At 59.2% G+C, this 16,036-nt stretch overlaps 1 protein-coding gene across 8 annotated transcripts in view; it reads right to left on the bottom strand.

Annotated features, from left to right (window-relative positions):
* Window positions 1-3,148: 3,148 nt before the first annotated feature.
* CARD11 (caspase recruitment domain family member 11) overlaps window positions 3,149-16,036 on the bottom strand; it is a 96,086-nt gene continuing 83,198 nt past the window's right edge. For 6 of the 8 annotated variants that reach the window (XM_024763465.1, XM_024763469.1, XM_024763468.1 and 3 more), the window contains 10 exons: window positions 15,569-15,770; window positions 15,019-15,145; window positions 12,550-12,790; window positions 11,810-11,906; window positions 11,343-11,438; window positions 9,688-9,823; window positions 8,719-8,898; window positions 8,293-8,417; window positions 6,781-6,896; window positions 4,211-4,896 (listed from right to left, as the gene is read on the bottom strand). In XM_024763465.1, coding sequence (XP_024619233.1) covers window positions 4,692-4,896; window positions 6,781-6,896; window positions 8,293-8,417; window positions 8,719-8,898; window positions 9,688-9,823; window positions 11,343-11,438; window positions 11,810-11,906; window positions 12,550-12,790; window positions 15,019-15,145; window positions 15,569-15,770 — 1,525 coding nt within the window. In that variant the 3' untranslated portion in view covers window positions 4,211-4,691. Of the gene's footprint in view, window positions 3,310-4,210; window positions 5,954-6,780; window positions 6,897-8,292; window positions 8,418-8,718; window positions 8,899-9,687; window positions 9,824-11,342; window positions 11,439-11,809; window positions 11,907-12,549; window positions 12,791-15,018; window positions 15,146-15,568; window positions 15,771-16,036 lie in introns of those variants that run through there. The other 2 variants (XR_003005724.1, XM_024763471.1) reach the window with 2 other exon arrangements.

Raw genomic sequence — 16,036 nt, 5'->3', positions numbered from 1 at the left:
CTCGTCTGTGCGTGAGAACTGCGAAAGGCACACAGACCTAAGAAAGGTGGCTTCCTGTGTGTATGGGGGGTATGAGGACGGGCAGAGGTGAGAATTTTAAACGGATGGCCTTTTAGAACGTGTGGCTTTTGAACTCTGGGTGTTGTATTCAAAATAGATACAGAAATTCCAGATTAAAAACGATGGTGAACCACGTTTCCTCGAAGCCCCTCCCCTCTCCGAGGTTCCCGGTACCGTGCAGGTGACGGGTGGATGCCCTCGTGTCCCCGTGTCCCACGACCGCCTGGGGATGGGCCCGGCAGGTGCGCTGCACTTGCTGCTTCTTTCAAGCTGGTCACAGCCCCTTGAGGATGGAGCTGTCCCCCGGGGCTCTCTTCTCCTCCCCAGCTACCCACAGCCCGGTGACCCCAGAAGGATGCGGGCCTCTGGGGGCAGCAAGCTGGCCTGAGTGGGTGGGAGGGTGGGAGCCAGAACAGTGGGCATGGGGAACACTTCCTGCTGCTTTCGGTTTGGGTTCCTGGGGTTTGAAATTGAAACTAAAAGCCAAGGTTCAGCCTCAGCTGGAGCAGCGCCCCCCCATCCCCTTCTGGAGTTTGCATTTCTCCCCTTCTTGTGCCAGACCCTCAGAGCACAGAGGCAAGGCTTTCTGGAAGTTGTTGGAACCCCTGCAGAACACTCTGGATAATAAAATGGGCTGGAGCAGGGCATTGGGAGCCGGGCCTCCCCATCAAGTGGCCATAGCATCCTGGTTGACCTTGGCGGGACTGCCAAAGACAAACCTCGGAGAGGGAGCGAAACAGGGCTGGGAGGGGGACCCCAACCCAGATGGACACACTTACAGGAGAACAAGGCCCTTGGATGCAGTGGCTTTTGAGAGCAGCATGACAGGATGGCACTGGGGCTCAAAGACATTCCTTTCCTGCATTCCCACACACCTCGCCCCCAGACTGTGGCCTGATTAGGTAGAAACCCAGGGCCTGCCCAGGTGGTATTGCTGGGCGGGAGAAGGCTGCCTCGGTCCAAGAGAGGAAATCTACATCCTCGATCTGATCACTGAATGACCTGGCCCCAAACCAGACACTGCCCTGGACACCAACCACTTCCCCAGTCACTGGAAGAGCAGAGGAGAGGCACACAGATGTCACCAGGGCCCCAAACTCCACCTCTGAATTAGAAGATCCAGAAGAGCCTGCAGGTAGCCAATCAGCCAGGCCTGGGTGGAGTTCCAGCTCTCAGCTGTGTGACCTTGGTCAAGTCATTTATCCTCTCTGAGCCTCAGTTTTCTCCCGTATAACATGGAGAAGAGTTTTGGGATCAGTAAGTAGAAGAACATTTAGGGAGTGCTTGGCACAGAGTAGGAGCTCAAAAACTTGTTAATATTTGCCCAACCCAAGAGCAATTGTCCTTAATCTTTTGGGGATTACAGGACCCCTTAGGAATCTGAGAAAGCCTGGACTTTCTCCCGAGAAAAATGTAGGTCTACACATACAACATGCTTTCTGGGGCTCTGAGCTGCGTGGCTGATGCCCTTGGAGGTGGACCAAGCGTTTGTCAGTGATTAGCCGCCTGGCACAGGGTCGTTTGCAGACCCTGGGGCCTGGGCTCTCTGTGCAGGCTGCACGCCCCACTGTGTGGCTCAGGGCAGCCTCCTGGAGTCCTGGGCTGGCTCCAGAGGAAACTTGAAGGAAGCTTGCAGGCCCTGGTGTGGCAATTCCAGCTGCAGCCAGACTTTGCAGAGAGCTCCGCGCGTGCCCTCACCACCCAGCCCCGCAGGCCCCTTTCCTTCCCAGGCCAGTCGGGAGCCCAGAGCTTGAGCAGATGCTGTCACGGGTCTCCTTTGAAATCCTCACGTGGCCTGACTCCCTGGGGTACCAAACCCCGCCTCCCACCGCCTTCTCCCGACTTTCTTTTGCGCAAGGAGTGATCCAGGGCACGGAACTCGTCCCTCACTTCTCTCCTCCCACCCCAGCTGATTAACATATATACAACCCTGCAGCCCTGTGTCCTGGCTGAAATTACTTGGGAAAAAAACCCCACCACACATTCTTTTAAGGTATTTTCTCCAAGCGTGGCCTGTCTTCACCCCTTCTTGTCCCCCCCCCCCCCCCCCCCCCCAATTATATGCGAGTTGCGGGTTTGGTTATCCTGCATGAGCCTGAGAATTCTAAAGTTAAATAAATAAATATGAATAAATCAGCAGGCCTTTTACTCCGGGACTCCTTTCCAGTCACGTCTGTCCCCTTGGCTCTAAGTACTTACAAGGAAGCACGGTTTCCAAGTGGAAACACGATTGCCTGGGCCTGGGGAAAATTTACTGTTTGACTTAGAGCCCTAACAAGACGGAAGCAGAAGACCTTCCAGCTCCTGCATCTCCTCGTGTGGCGGTTTATCTGGCCCTAAATAATCACAGCTGGACCTCTGGAATCATGGCCTCTTCAGACCCAGCACATCCAGCTTGTTTCTGGGGGCCGTTTTGGAGAAAGAAGCATCGCTTACTGGCTCTTGGAGGAATTTGTTTTGTTTTTTTTTTAATAAATTTATTTATTTTATTATTTTTGGCTGCGTTGGGTCTTCATTGCTACTCTACGTTGCACTGCATGGGCTTCTCACTGCAGTGCCTTCTCTTGTTGCAGAGCATGGGCTCTAGGCACACGGGCTTCAGTAGTTGTGGCACATGGGCTCAGTAGTTGTGGAGCCCAGGCTTAGATGCTCCGCAGCATGTGGGATCTTGCCGGACCACGGCTCGAACCCGTGTCCCCTGCATTGGCAGGCGGATACTTAACCACTGCGCCACCTTACTTTTTTAAGGCATCATATGGATCATCCCGGGGAGGAGAGAACCCGGCCCCCTCCAAGGACCCCCCACCCCCAACCCATACCTCCCAGGGCTCTGTGGTGCTGATGCAATTTCTAAGAGTTGAGATGCTAGAAACTGCTACAGGACACACACTATTGTTTTAGGATGAGGTATTTGTTAAGAGTTCTTTTATTAATAATTCATATCTTCAGTAAAACCTACCAGAGGGTCATCAACTCACGTCCATGGTATCTGAAACCATAAAGCAATTCAAAACTATGTCTGTTAAGAATTGCTCGAGGCTGCAAGTAACTGAGAACCAAAATAACAGCCATTTAATACAAGATAAAAATTTATTTCAGTCTCATGTAAAAGAAACCCAAGCACCAGTCCCGGGCTGCAAAGTGTCATCAGTGACTCTGGCTTTCTGTTCCACCATCCTCCGTGCAGGGTTTCCCTCTTCAAGGGCACCTCAAGATCCAAAATGACTGCAGGAGATCCAGCCATCACGTCTGTATTTTAGGCAGGAAACGGGAGGAAGGGCTGTTTGTCTGCTTTCTCTCTACCCTGGACCTTGCCTTACATTTCTTTGATTACTCTAGCTGCCAGGGAGGCTGGGGACTATGGTCTTTTAGCTGTGTGCGTGGTTTCCCAGGAGAAAACCAGGATTCGGTTGGTGAGAAAGGCAGTGTAGACGTGGATTATCAACGGGCAGTTGCTCCCACAACTCCCATGAACACGCAGACCTAGGTCTGAACCCCAGCCTGCTACCTACCAGCTGTTGAATGAATACTCGCCATGGTGCCAGGCTGGAGCTGGCCTGGTTTGGCTGTGCCTGTTGGGTCTGTACTCAGGAAGTTTGCATTGAGAGGGTCAAGAAGAAGAATGGTTCTAGAGCCCATAAAGCCTTTGCTGTCTGCTGTGGAGGGAGTGTGGCTCCTGGGCCGTGGGCAGTAAGCCCACCGCAGGGCCTTGGACCACGTGCTGCTTCCTGAACTGAAGGATGGAGCGAGGCCGCATCACGTAGGATGCTACCTGCACAGAGAGCCGGAGCACACGTGCCGGGGAGCTGGGTCAGGAGGGCCTAGCCTGCGGCTGCAGCCAGGGGATGCAGGGGCGTAGACAGTGAGACCTTCCCGGCAGCCTATGAAAGGTGGCGGGGGGGGGCCCTTCCCAGGGTGATGATACAATTTATCGTCCAAATCAGGAAGCATCTTAGTCAGAGCGGGTGCTGTCAGTGATCAACCCCAAACCCAGCTGTAACTCAGGCCTGTCCTGGGAAAACTGGGATGCACGGTCACCCTACCTTCACCCTGCATATGACACGGGGCCTGAACTGAGCTCGCTGGGAGTGGTTTGTAGGTGAGGAAGGGTGCAAGAGCTGAAAGCCTCTGCAAACTATTAAACAATTGGTTGAAAACAAGGAATTGGAGAAATTTTAATGCACGAGAAACAACAGCAGGGCACCCCTCCCCTTCTGCCTGGGAATGCGCATATCCTGTGTCCTGAGGGCTGGGGGATGCCTGGCTTTCAGGTCCCCTCCCTACGGGCAGCACACCTATTCCACGCGTGACATTCAACTGCTGTTCCGGCTTCCAGGGGCCGCTGGCCTCCGACCTGGCTCTGTGTCCTTCGTGGGGTCCTGTCTCCCGACTCACGCCTGCAGGGCTGGCCGACTCAGCAGGTCAGCCCTGGGTGGAGTGGACCGCTCCCTGCTCCCTCCCGACCAGCATCTGCTCCCGGGGCGCTCCCTGGAGGGTCTCCCTTCTCCCTCAACGGGAGGACTGAGCCCCCAGGCCGTCTAGGCAGCAGGACGCCCCTCGCCCCTCGGCGTGGCCCCGCGGGATTCGGAGCCCCCTCCCGAGTCCCGTTGGGACTCAGCGGTGCCCCCGCCTCACAGCTGGTCCTCGTCCACCCAGACGGTCTTGCGCTGCTCGTCCCCGATCTTGTCTTTAATGACGCGGAGCAGCTCCTCCACGCTGCCCCACATGTCCGCCTCCACGCTGGCGTAGAGGCACGGCAGGGCCTCCAGCTCTTTCTCCTTCAGCCGGCACAGGCGCAGAAACTCCTCCTCCGTCTCCGGCCGGGACAGCATCTTCCTGCGGGCGAGGAAGGGCCAGGGAGACGCACAGGGGCGTGGCTGGGCTGGGCGGACCCGTGCTGTGGGACCGCCCCGTGCTGCCGCGCCCCCCCCCCGACCGGGGCACCCTACCGACGCTGCCTTCCCCGCTTTGTTTCTCCATATAGCCTCTACCACTTAGCACCTTACGCACTGTCCCCTTTTATTCTGTTCCTTAGGGAATCCTAACAGGTGGGGACTTTAAAGTCTTTTTAATTGTGATAAAGTACACGTAAAATAAAATTTCCCATCCTGACCACTTGTAAGTGTACATTTCAGCAGTGGTAAGTTATTCGCAGCGAAGTGCATCCATCTCCATAACTTTCTCGTCTTGCAAAACTGAAACTCGACCCATTAAACCATCACCTCCCCCTGCCTCTCAACCCCCGGCACCCAGCCCTCTACTGTCTGTCTCAGTGCATCTGACCACCCCCAGGGACCTCGTGGAAGTGGAAGTGCACAGTGTCTGTCCTTCTGTGTCTGGCTTGTTTCACTGAGCATCACGTCCTCAAGGGCCGGCCATGTTTCACCATGTGTCAGTCTCCTTCCTTTTTAAGGCAGAATCTCGTTCTCTCGTAGGGATGGACCACATTTTGTTTATCCATTTATCTGTCAGCGGACACTTGGGTTGCTTCTACCTTTCGGCTACCGTGAGTGATGCTGTGAACGGGGCTGTGCAAATACCTCCCGAAGACCCTGCTTCGAATTCTTTTGAGTAGAGACTGAGAAGCGTGATTTCCGGATCACATGGTAGTTCTACTTTAATTTTCGAGGAAACTCCTCACAGTTTTCCGCAGCAGCTGCACCCTTTTACGTTCCCAACCAGCAGTGCGCAAGGGCTCCAATCTCTCCCCATCTGGGCCAACAGGTGTGAGTTTCTGCATTTTGGACAGCAGCCGTCCTGACGTGTGGGAGGTGGTGAGGTGGGGACTCTGTGCTCCTTTGCTCACTCATGGGGTCCCGGGGCCTGGCACTCAATAGGCGCTCGGTAAATATTTGCGGAGAGAATGGAGTGGCCTGACCTCTCTCAGTGTCAGCTGCAGTTGTGTTGCAAGGAAGGGTGGGGATCAGAGATGGTGCCACGTGACAGGCAGGCCACGCCCCTCCCCCACCTCAGCATCACCCTGATTTCCTCTTCCTAGCAAATCTTACCGCTAACCCATCAACAATCACACAGGCCCGACTTTGAACACGGACCCTGAGTCGGGCCTTTCCTCATCGCCCGCCAGACAGGATGTGGTCCCAGCATCACTACCCCTCGTGTGGGTCGTCACGATGCCTGTGTCTCAGCGCAGCAGCCAGCGGGGCCTTTACATCCCTTATTAGATGAAGTCACTCCTCAAAACCGTCAGTACTCCCGTCTCACTCAGGAGACGTCACATCCTTCCGTGGCCGACACGGCCCGGTGTGGTCTGGACCCCCTTCGGCCCCAGTCACCTCTCACCGCTCTGCCCAGCACACTGGCCTCCTCTGGGCCATCCCCGCCTCGGGGTCCGGGCGCCAGCTGTGCCCTCTGCACCTGCCCGGCCTGGCCTCGCCGTGGTGGGTCCTGCTCTAATGCTGGCTTCCCGGACCACCTGGGTCCCAGGGCGCCCCCATCCCTCCCGGCACCCATCCTCCTGGACGCGTTTTGCGCGCGCGCGTGTGTGTGTGTGCGTGTGTTACTGTTTCCATTGCTGGAGGGGTCGGGGCCGTGTCCCCCTGGACCGGGGACTGACCTTCGTTAAGGGTTCACTAAAGGGATGCTCGGGGGAGGGGGTGGGCCCGACACAGCCAGGTGTTCTTGGTGGGAGCCCCAGGGGCTTGGTGAGGTCGGGAGTGCAGGGGTGCTTTAGGGCCCCTGCGGGGGGTCCCGGAGCCCTACCTGAACTTCTTGATGTTCTTCTCCGACACCCGGATGAAGAGCACGATGGGGTAGATGCGGGACTTGATCAGGTCCCTGGTGCAGCTGATCCCGGCTTCCAGCAGGCAGTGCTTGTTCTGCAGACACAGTGGCCGGCGGTCGGCGGGGGCCCATTGCCTCCTCGGCCTGTGCGGGTGCCTGGGGCGGGTCCACCGGGCAGGGTCTGGCTCCACGGGACAGAGCCAGGGGCAAGACAGCCCCGCGTGCCTCCCCGCTGAACCAGGGAACGAGCCAGGCAGAACCCAACCTCTGAGAGACAAGGCCCCCCGTCCGGAGACCTGGCTCTCCCTGCACAGGGATGGGTGCTGGCAGAGCCCCGGCACCCAGCCCGGGGTGAATCAGGCAGTGTGCGTGAGTCTTAATAAAAACCCAAGTCAGTGTGGAGAACACCTGCTCCTCTATTCTGCCTGCGGAGGCGCTCTGGGTACTAGGACGGGGTGGGTGGAAAACACAGGGAAGGTGAGGCGGCTGGATGGTGCGGGGAGGATGTAAGGGCTCTCAAGCACGACTCCCTGGGGCCTGAGAACGCGTCGTTTCTGAAGAAGGACGATCCCTGCTTTGCTGAAGGTGCCATCTAACCCTCTGCACTGAGACAGAACCTGAATACAGCAAAGTGCACGTGCTCCTAAGCCTGCAGCTCGGTGCATCTTCACAAAGTGAACGTGCCGGTGGAACCAGCCCCAGGCCCCTGCGCCCCCGGCCACCGCTCCTGTCTCGCCAGCAGAGCCGCTGCTGGATTTCTAACAGCACGGATTCCTGGATGGGAACCCCGTCGCAGCCAGAATGTTCTCAGCTCCAGCCCTGCCCACTCACTGTCCATCGGCTCCAGCTGTCACGATTCCCTAAGCTTTAATACCCAACAAACGCTTCAAGGCGGGCCGACAGCTCTGCCCGTGCTTCGATCCGTGTGACGATGCGAGAGGGGGCGGGAGTGACCATCGGCTGGGCGGCAAGTTTGGAATCTCCGGCTGGACTCCTGCTCTTGCCGTCCCCCAGGTCACCGTCCCAGACTCCGGGGCCGTGGTCATCCTCGTGGGCCGAGAACCCCGCCTTCATCCAGCCCTGGAGCGAGGAAGAACTCCACGCTCAGGGCTGGCCAGGGTCTCAAAGCCTGGCTCCAGCAGACTCCAAACTGCATACAAACGCCTTTTCTGCGTCGCTGCCGAGAAGCCTTCTGATGGCCCACTGCCCCCACTTGGCGAACACGGTGCCTGTCGCCCTCTTGCTCGCTACCTCTGGCCCCTGTTATCACCGCCAGGCGCACACACATCCCTGAACGACGCAGACCAGAGGACCACCACCAGGAAGCCATCAGAAACAGAGGAGGTTCCTCCAACCCCGCAGGACAGGGCTTGGAGACGTTAGCACGTGGTAGAGGGAGAGGAAGAAGGTTCACCCGCGGCGAGGTGAGAGCATCGCCCTCTCCATGGTGCAGGTGGCTCACAAGCCCCGTCAGCCTCCAGCCGGCCTCACCTTGGCCGCCACAGCCTCGATGTGGGCGGGAACGACACATTCAAAGGAGTTGGGGTTCTTCTCTCGGGAGTAGATGATGGTCTCTGTCTTCTGCTTTCTGAGGAACTCGTCTCTCGTGACAACATCTGCGGGGAGAGGGGCCAGTCCTGAGGGCGGCACAGGTGGTCTCGGGCCGACTGTCCCGTCCAGGCCCCGCCCTGCTTCCTGGGCTCCACAGCGCTGCACGTCTGATCCCTTTCTGGCCACATGGAAGTGAATCTCGTCTCCTCCACTAGACCCCAAGGCTTCTCAACTGAGGGCAAGGTCAGGGTCCCACTTTTCAGGCCCCACGGCAGCCAGCCATCCACACCCTTCCGTCGGCTCTGGAGGCCCTGATGCAGGCGGCGGGGGAGGGGAAAGGAGGGCAGCCTGCAGCGGGGGGCTCACCCGGCTTGCACATGGTGAACTCCATCGCGCCCCCCGAGTTGAGCAGCTTCTGGACCAGCGCCTTGGCCAGCATGGTGGGCGTGAAGAGGACGGGCCGGCGGCGCTCGCAGTAGAAGGCGCGCACCAGGCTATAGGGGATCAGGCTGAGGTTCTTGCCGAGCTCGCTCTCGGGGTCCAGCTCTGGGAGGGGACAGGGAAGGGCTGGTACCGCCTGGGGCAGGGGCAGCCCAGGTGCCCTCCTGGCTCCATGGGGCCTTGAAAACCATTTGGGAGTGGGGATGGGACACCCGGGGCTAGTTCTCAAGACCCGCCACACAAATCGACACAAGCCGGCGGCCCAGGACGCCCTTCCGCCATGCGGGCGAGTTTACGGAGTGACCTGTGGACCGGGCTCTGTTCTGGGAGCTGGGCCAACAGTGCTGGGCCAGGGAGACAGCCCTGCTCACGGGCCAGGAGGCGCCGGCAAGAAGCGCGTAACACACTCCAGGGGCTAAGCTGTCCAGGGAGGGCCTGGGCTGAGGCTGGAGCGGAGAGGCGCCCCTGGCCCTCGTCACCATCAGCGCCGGGGCCAGCGTGGCCCTGGGAGGGCTTGCTCGCCGCCGGCAGGGCCTTCCACAGGGGACTGCGCACCGGGAGGCCCCTCGCTGGCTTCACGATAAATGGCGGTCGGTGCTCAGCGGGGAGAGAATCAATAGGTAAACGCTTCAGAGCAAACAGCTCCAAATAACACGGGCGTCTGGGTTCAAACCAAGTACGGCAGGCGTCGGTCGGGGGAACTTGGCAGGATGCGCCCGGGCGGCTGTCGGTCCTCCTGGCCAGGGCCGGGCAGCTCCTCCCCAGGCGCTACCCTTGCTTTGGAGGGAGGAGACGTCCCAGCCCCACTCTCGGGGGGCCCCCGCGGCCCGCCCAGACCCCTGAGGCCGCCGCGCGTGCATGGGGCGGGGAGGGGCTGGGTGGTCGGCACCACACCTTCCTGCTTCTCGGTCAGGAGCTTCGTGGCGTCCAGCGAGGACCGGGCCAGGCTCCCCCGCGGGCTCCCCGCCACGATGCGCACGCGCTCGTGGCTGTTCATTCGCTTGTACTTGTTCTCGGACCTGCTGACGAACTGCGGACAGAGGCGTGGGGGTGGAGGAAGGCGTAACCCGGGCTCTGGAGACCTCCATTCAGATCCGGGCTCTGCCCCGGGCGCCTGGGTCAGTCACGCCCCCTCTCAACACAGGGGACACCTAGCAGGTGGCGCAAGTTCTTCAGCTGTCTGGGCGCCGTCAGTAGACAAGGAAGCAAACAAGTGTTCACACTGTCTTCCCCGGCTGGGCGTAAGCTGCCAGAGGGCTGGTCCCAAGCAGGCCCTCAACGGAGCCCCCCTGCAATCCCACCCACATCTAGGGGATCCACGGGCACTGTGAGGCCTGGAGCGCTCTGGCTGTGGAGGACCCCTGGCCGCCCCCAAAACGGCCCACCCGGCGGGGGGGTGCAGGTGACTTCACCCCCTGCCTCGGCAACCCCGCGTCTTCCGGGGGAGTGCCCGCGCCCCTCTACCATCCAGAGTTGAGTCCTGGAGGGCGGAAGGGGATGCCCAGCGGTGGACACCATACTCCCTGGGCTACTTTGAGACTCTCCACGCCCTCCCTCTGCAGGGAGGAAAGTCCAGGGAGCTGGGATGTCAGCCCTGCTCTGTTGTTAACTGGCCTTCGAGTAAGTCACCCAAAAACTCAGGGTTTTGGACTCATGCGTGACGTGTGGGCACAAAAAAGTGTGGTCTCACGTGGTCCTGCCGTCAGGGGTGCCTCGGACTCCACCAGGGTCCCCTTCCACCTCCGTGTCTTTCTGCTACCTGTCTGCCTCTACCTGGGTTTTAGGGTCACACTGTGAACCATTTCTCTGGGTTTCCCATGTTCCAACATTAGGATGGAGCAGTGGAGTGACACACTAGCTCTGCTGGGGCCTAATTAGCACAGAGCCAACACGGGAACATCCTTGCGGGGCTACATCTTAATAGTACTCTCAGCTTTTGTGAACTGGGGATAGAGAAAAAGGCTGCATGGAATGCTTCTGCGTTTATGTGAAATCACTTCTGAACACATCACCCACGAGGCTGTTCAATGTTCCTCGTATAATGATCCGTGCCAAAAAGAAAAAGAAAAAAAACCTCTTAGAATCAAGTACAAGGGACACATTTTTCCTGCTTCCAAAGAGCTAAAACGTTTTGGCACCAGGTAAGATATAAAGACTCTGCTGGGTTTCCCTTTCTTCCCTGGCTGCTAGGATGCTCAGATATAAATTTAATGCTCAATCTGAGGACCTGGATATCTGGAATGTTTGTTTTCCTCTCCTCACTTTTCCATTAATATTTGAGCAACTAAGATGTTTAAGTTTCTTTTAGCCCTAAGTTTGCTCAAATCTTTTATGAAAGTGAGGTTTGCTTCCAACAGGTGCAGACTGTCTACCGACCTGTCACTGTGAGGATAAAATGGGACGGAAGATGTAAGGTGCCGTGAAAAGCTGCAACTGGGGGACAAACACAGAGCACTGCTGTTCTGATACAGCCTCCTCTTCTCGGTAGGGAGAGGGCAGGGCTGCGGCAAAACGTGGCTGCAGGTCAGCAGGCGCTCCGAGAGCTTTACCTGAAGGAGCTGGCCGAAAAGGAAACTCGCTCGTGAGAGGCGGGGGCTGACCCGGGGGTCCGCAGTGGGAAGTGGTTCTTCGGGCTGCAGGGTGTTCTGAAATCAGTTTATCAACCGGTCAGACCCGCCGGCATACTGATGCCGCTGAGAACGGGAGACGGCTCCCAGCCCCGCTCTGTGCTCACGGGGATCCTGTCGTGGATCAAAGCACTCCCGACAGGGGAGCAAGCTCAGGGGGTGAGAGGGGCCTCGGGACTTGTTCCAGCAACGACCGGAGCCGGCCGAGGGGAGCGTGCACCGCAGCTGGGGAGGGTGCAGAGGTGGGGCTCCTGCTGGAGGGGGCGGCCCTAAGGAGCCCGGTTCCCTGCAATCCACCATCCCACGGAGACGGATGGCTCCCACTCGGGATCCCCTCCAAAAAGGGCCCGGGAGGTGGTGTGAAGCCGGCGGGGTGCTGGGTGACCTACCCGGAGGGCCCTCAGGGTGTGGTGGGCTGTGTCCACCTCCTCCCGGCTGCCCCGGTGCAACAGGCGCTGCAGCTTGACCAGGAGGAGCTGCTGGGCTCTGGGGAGGTGAGAGGGGAAAGCGGAGCCTCAGGGGTTGGAGGGACCCCAGGGCCGGGCCTGGGGAAGCCGGTGGGGGCCTGGCCCGGGCAGGGGGCTCTACGCAGGGTGTGAGCTCTGAGCCCCAGGGGTACACCAGGGAGGGACTGGGCACTGAGCATCTGGGCTTGAATCCTGCTTCTGGCACTGACTCATCTTGGTACTGAGGCAAAGTCGCTTAACTTCTCTGAGCCTCGGTTTCCTCATCTGTAAATTGGGCCTACTGAGGCTGGCCTTGCAGGGCTGGCCTGGGCAGCAGAGTCAGAGTCTGGGGATGCTTTATGGATGTCCGGGGCGTCTAACCAGGGGCAGGCTGATGCTCAGCCCTCGGCGGCTACTGCTGTGTAATTACAGAACGACGCTGGGGAGACGGGCTACGGAAAAGATGACCATCGAACACAGGAAGCATAAACTCAGGCTCTAAGCTGTCCAGTAATGATGGAAAGACGGCGCTCTGGGATTTAGTGAAGCAACGGGATTTAAGAGAGCAACATTCCTGGGGGGCTTCAAAGAGGAGGAGGGAATGGGGGGCGGTCACTGGTCGGCAGGCAGAGGCTCCCCGCCGTGAGCCCCTCTGCCGAGCTGCACGGCCCCCTCGGTCTCACCGGCTGTAGCTGGGGATGGTGCCCATGTCCAGGTCGTGGTCCGTGAAGGGGTCGACCCGCGCACACAGCCACTCGTGCTTGTCCTGGTACATGGTGTCACGGACGTGCACGATGTCATCGCACTTCAGGGACATGGAGCAGGCGTCCAGCTGGCTGGAGATGTTCAGGTTGAGCCGGATGTAGAAGGAGTCCCCCGACGTGATCAGGCCCTCCTCCATGTCCTTCAGCAGCTTCCGGTACCCTGTGGAAGGAGAAGACGCAAAACCCATCCGTGAAGGGCCTCCCACTCCTGGGCTCCCCGCGGACGACACCCCTGTGACGCGGTCCTCCCATCACGGGGGCGTGGTTAGGGAAACGTCTGTCCTCCCCGATGAGTAAGCAGCTGAGTTACTGATGGCTTTCTCTCTGTCTTGGCTGCCAAGAAGCTCAGAGCGAAATTTTGTGCCAAGTTGCAGCAAATCTAGGACCTCTGCTGCGATCTCCATGTCCCTCCCTACCGATACACGGTGCTTGTGTTTTATCATTTTTGTCTTTGATTGATAGGTAACTTACATGCAGTAAACCCCATCACCCTTAAGCATTCCGCACGATGGAGGTTCACACATGTCTAGACCTGGGTAACCACTACTCAGAACCTTCCCTCATGCCCATGTCAGAACCCTGCAGGGGTAACCTCTGTGCTGACTGCCAGCAGCCCAGGTGAGCTCTGCCTCGCTTCATATACGTGGAAGCAGACGGTACGTGCTCTTCTGCCAGAATGTGTCTGGCATTCACTGCACGTCATGCCTGCAACGTGTGTTCTTTTTTTTTTTTTTGGTGTGGACCGTTTTCAAAGTCCCCACTGAATACTGCCTCTGTTTCATGTTTCCGCTCCTTGGCCACGAGGCATGTGGGATCCCAGCTCCCCAACCAGGGATCGAACCCACACCGGGCCACACTGGAAGGAGAAGTCCCAACCACCGGAAAGTCCGGTGTGTTCTTCATTGCTGTACAGTATCCCACGTGGTGCTGATTTATCCTTTCTCTGGTGTGTACATTTATCCCGTTTCCAGCTACTACGGATACCTCTGCTATGACCGCTCTTACACCTTCGTGGACGTATGTACTCATTTCCCTTGGATGTATTCACAGAAGTGGAATTACTAGGTCACTGTGTATACATTCAGCTTTAGGAGACACCGCCGGATGGTTTTCCGAAGTGGTAGGACCACGGCACATGTATTAACCTTAGTTAACACCATTGCCCTTTAGTGTGAAATTTTATGACTCCTTTCGGAAGGAAGCAGGGCATAAAACTATGAATACAATAAATGCAGTAACTTTCAGCAAACGTCCAAGACGTAAATCCATAACATAAATCCTGAAGTCAGCCCCACGTGCAGACAGCCGTAACACGGTGGAAGCTAGAACAGTCCTCATCGCCAGGCCCAGAAATAGCTCCTCAAACGCTACGTCTCACAGGCCCCACACCTCACACGCCAGGGAGACTGGAGCCAGCAGGCCTGTCTGATCACGGAGAGACGGGATTCCCGGTTGGGCCCTTCCCACCCACCTGGGCGGGGTTAACATCAATCACCATCTGAGGGCTCCACCGCCCGGGAGGATGGGCCCTACAGACAGGATCCTGCCAGAGGGAACCCTTCTTCCACTGAATTCCAGACGCAGGGCTGCTGCTACACAAAGCCGGGGGCTCTGCTCGTACTGGGTTCTGTGGCACCGGGGCTGGTGGGCAGGGCAGCGCCCGGAGACTTGCTGCTGGGCTGGGATGCCGGCCTGGCAGAGCGGGGGAGCCCGCCTGCAGGAGGAGAAGGCTGGGCCCTGTGTCTGGGGACAGGGCATCACTAACTTCCACACTGACCGGGCACTGCCGGGAAGGGCAAGCAGGCGGCAGTGGGGAACCGCTAGAGAGAGAGCGGCTATTTATGCTCTGTTGAAACATTCATGAGCCCCTGGTGGTTAAAAACAAGACCCAGCTGCAGAGATCATCAGGCACGAAAAACCCCAAAGGTGAGAACGACAACTCAGAGTTGGGGAGAAGGAAGACGCTGCCTAGGAGTCTGGGTCGAGAAAGAGGAGACACCCTGAAAAAGCTGCTGGGGGGCCAGATGAGAAGGGGGTGAGGCCCGGCTGTCCTGCAGCAGATGGCCCGGCCGCGGTGTGGCTCAGTGGGCCCGCGGGTGCAGGGACGGTCACCCCAGACTCTCTGCCTACGTCAGGGCCGGGAAGCCCGAGAGAGAAAAACCAAACCTCGGCCTCGCAGAGAGAGCGGGGAGCTGGCCAGGCAGTCTGCTCGCGGCTGGATGTGCTGCCTCCACCGCGAGCGGGGCAGAGGCCCGAGGCGCGCCAGGGCAGGTGTGTGCCCACGTGTGTCAGCGCGCCTGCCCCTCCCGCCCCACGCCTGCCCCCTCAGTCCTCCTGACCAGCAGATGAGCGAGGGGAGGGACCGCCCGCCCCGCCTGGGGTCTTCACCTTCCTGGTTGACCTTGTAGTGCAGTGTGACGGGCCCACTGCACCTCTGGACGGTCCAGCGCACCTCCTCCTTCGTGCACGTCTCCAAGGGGACGCTCTGCTTCTCGCCTTTGATGCAGCCTTCTAGCTAGATATCAAAGACACATTGTCCTGCTTGGGCTCCACGGCGAGGCGAGCGGAGCTGCGGGGGTGAGACTGCCCCGCCGGGGAACAAAAGCACCTCTCCTCAACAAAGACCAGCTCAGCGCTGCTGAGGGAAGAAAGCATCGCACTTAAATGGGGTTCACGTGCCTCCCGCCCACCGCCCGGAGCACGTGTGCGCGCGTGTGCCTGGGCACAGGCTCTAGGAACACGAGCGAAGAGTCGTGGAGAGAAGGGCCCGGGGAGGGGCCTCCAGAGAGGAGCTGACAGGCCCGCCCCCTGGCAACCCCTCCTCCTGGCCGGGAATCCGCAGCTTATTGCAGGCGTGGGGGTGGGGGTCCCTGCGCTGTCAGCAGCAGATGTGCAGAGGAACCGGAACTGCTGCCTCCCCCAGCCCCCAGCCCCTCACCAGCAGCAGCTGGTGGCCCTCGCGGAGGCCGGCCTTCTCGGCCAGGGAGCCCGGCTTGACCGCGTGGACGAAGCTCCCGCGCGCGTTGCCCCCGAGCAGCGTGAGCTGGGAGATGAGGCTGTCGCCGCTCAGCGTGCTGTGCTGCACCGAGGGCCCGGGGCCCCGCACGTGCCCCACGGACGTGACAGACGGCCGGAAGGGTCTGCGTCGGGAGATAAGACGGGGGTCAGGCAGCTGTGGCTAGGACTCCCGGCCGGGACACCCAGAGAGCGGGGCCTGGGCTGCAGCGTCCCCGGGGAGTCGCAGCAGCGGCCACCTTAGGAGAGAGTTGGCGACCGGCTCCTGCTGTCACAAGCACACACCAGAAGCAGGGGCCCCGGGAGACACTGCCACCGGGAGACGGAGGTCGCACACGCCCCGGCTGCTTGCAACGGATGCAAGGGCTGCTGGCCCCTCCTCGCACACCGG

This window comes from Neophocaena asiaeorientalis, unplaced genomic scaffold (assembly GCF_003031525.2).
Source record: "Neophocaena asiaeorientalis asiaeorientalis breed wild unplaced genomic scaffold, Neophocaena_asiaeorientalis_V1.1 scaffold223, whole genome shotgun sequence".
Taxonomy (NCBI): Eukaryota; Metazoa; Chordata; class Mammalia; order Artiodactyla; family Phocoenidae; genus Neophocaena; species Neophocaena asiaeorientalis.
Note: the sequence above shows the minus strand (reverse complement) of the source record. Positions and strands in the feature narration are given on the sequence as shown.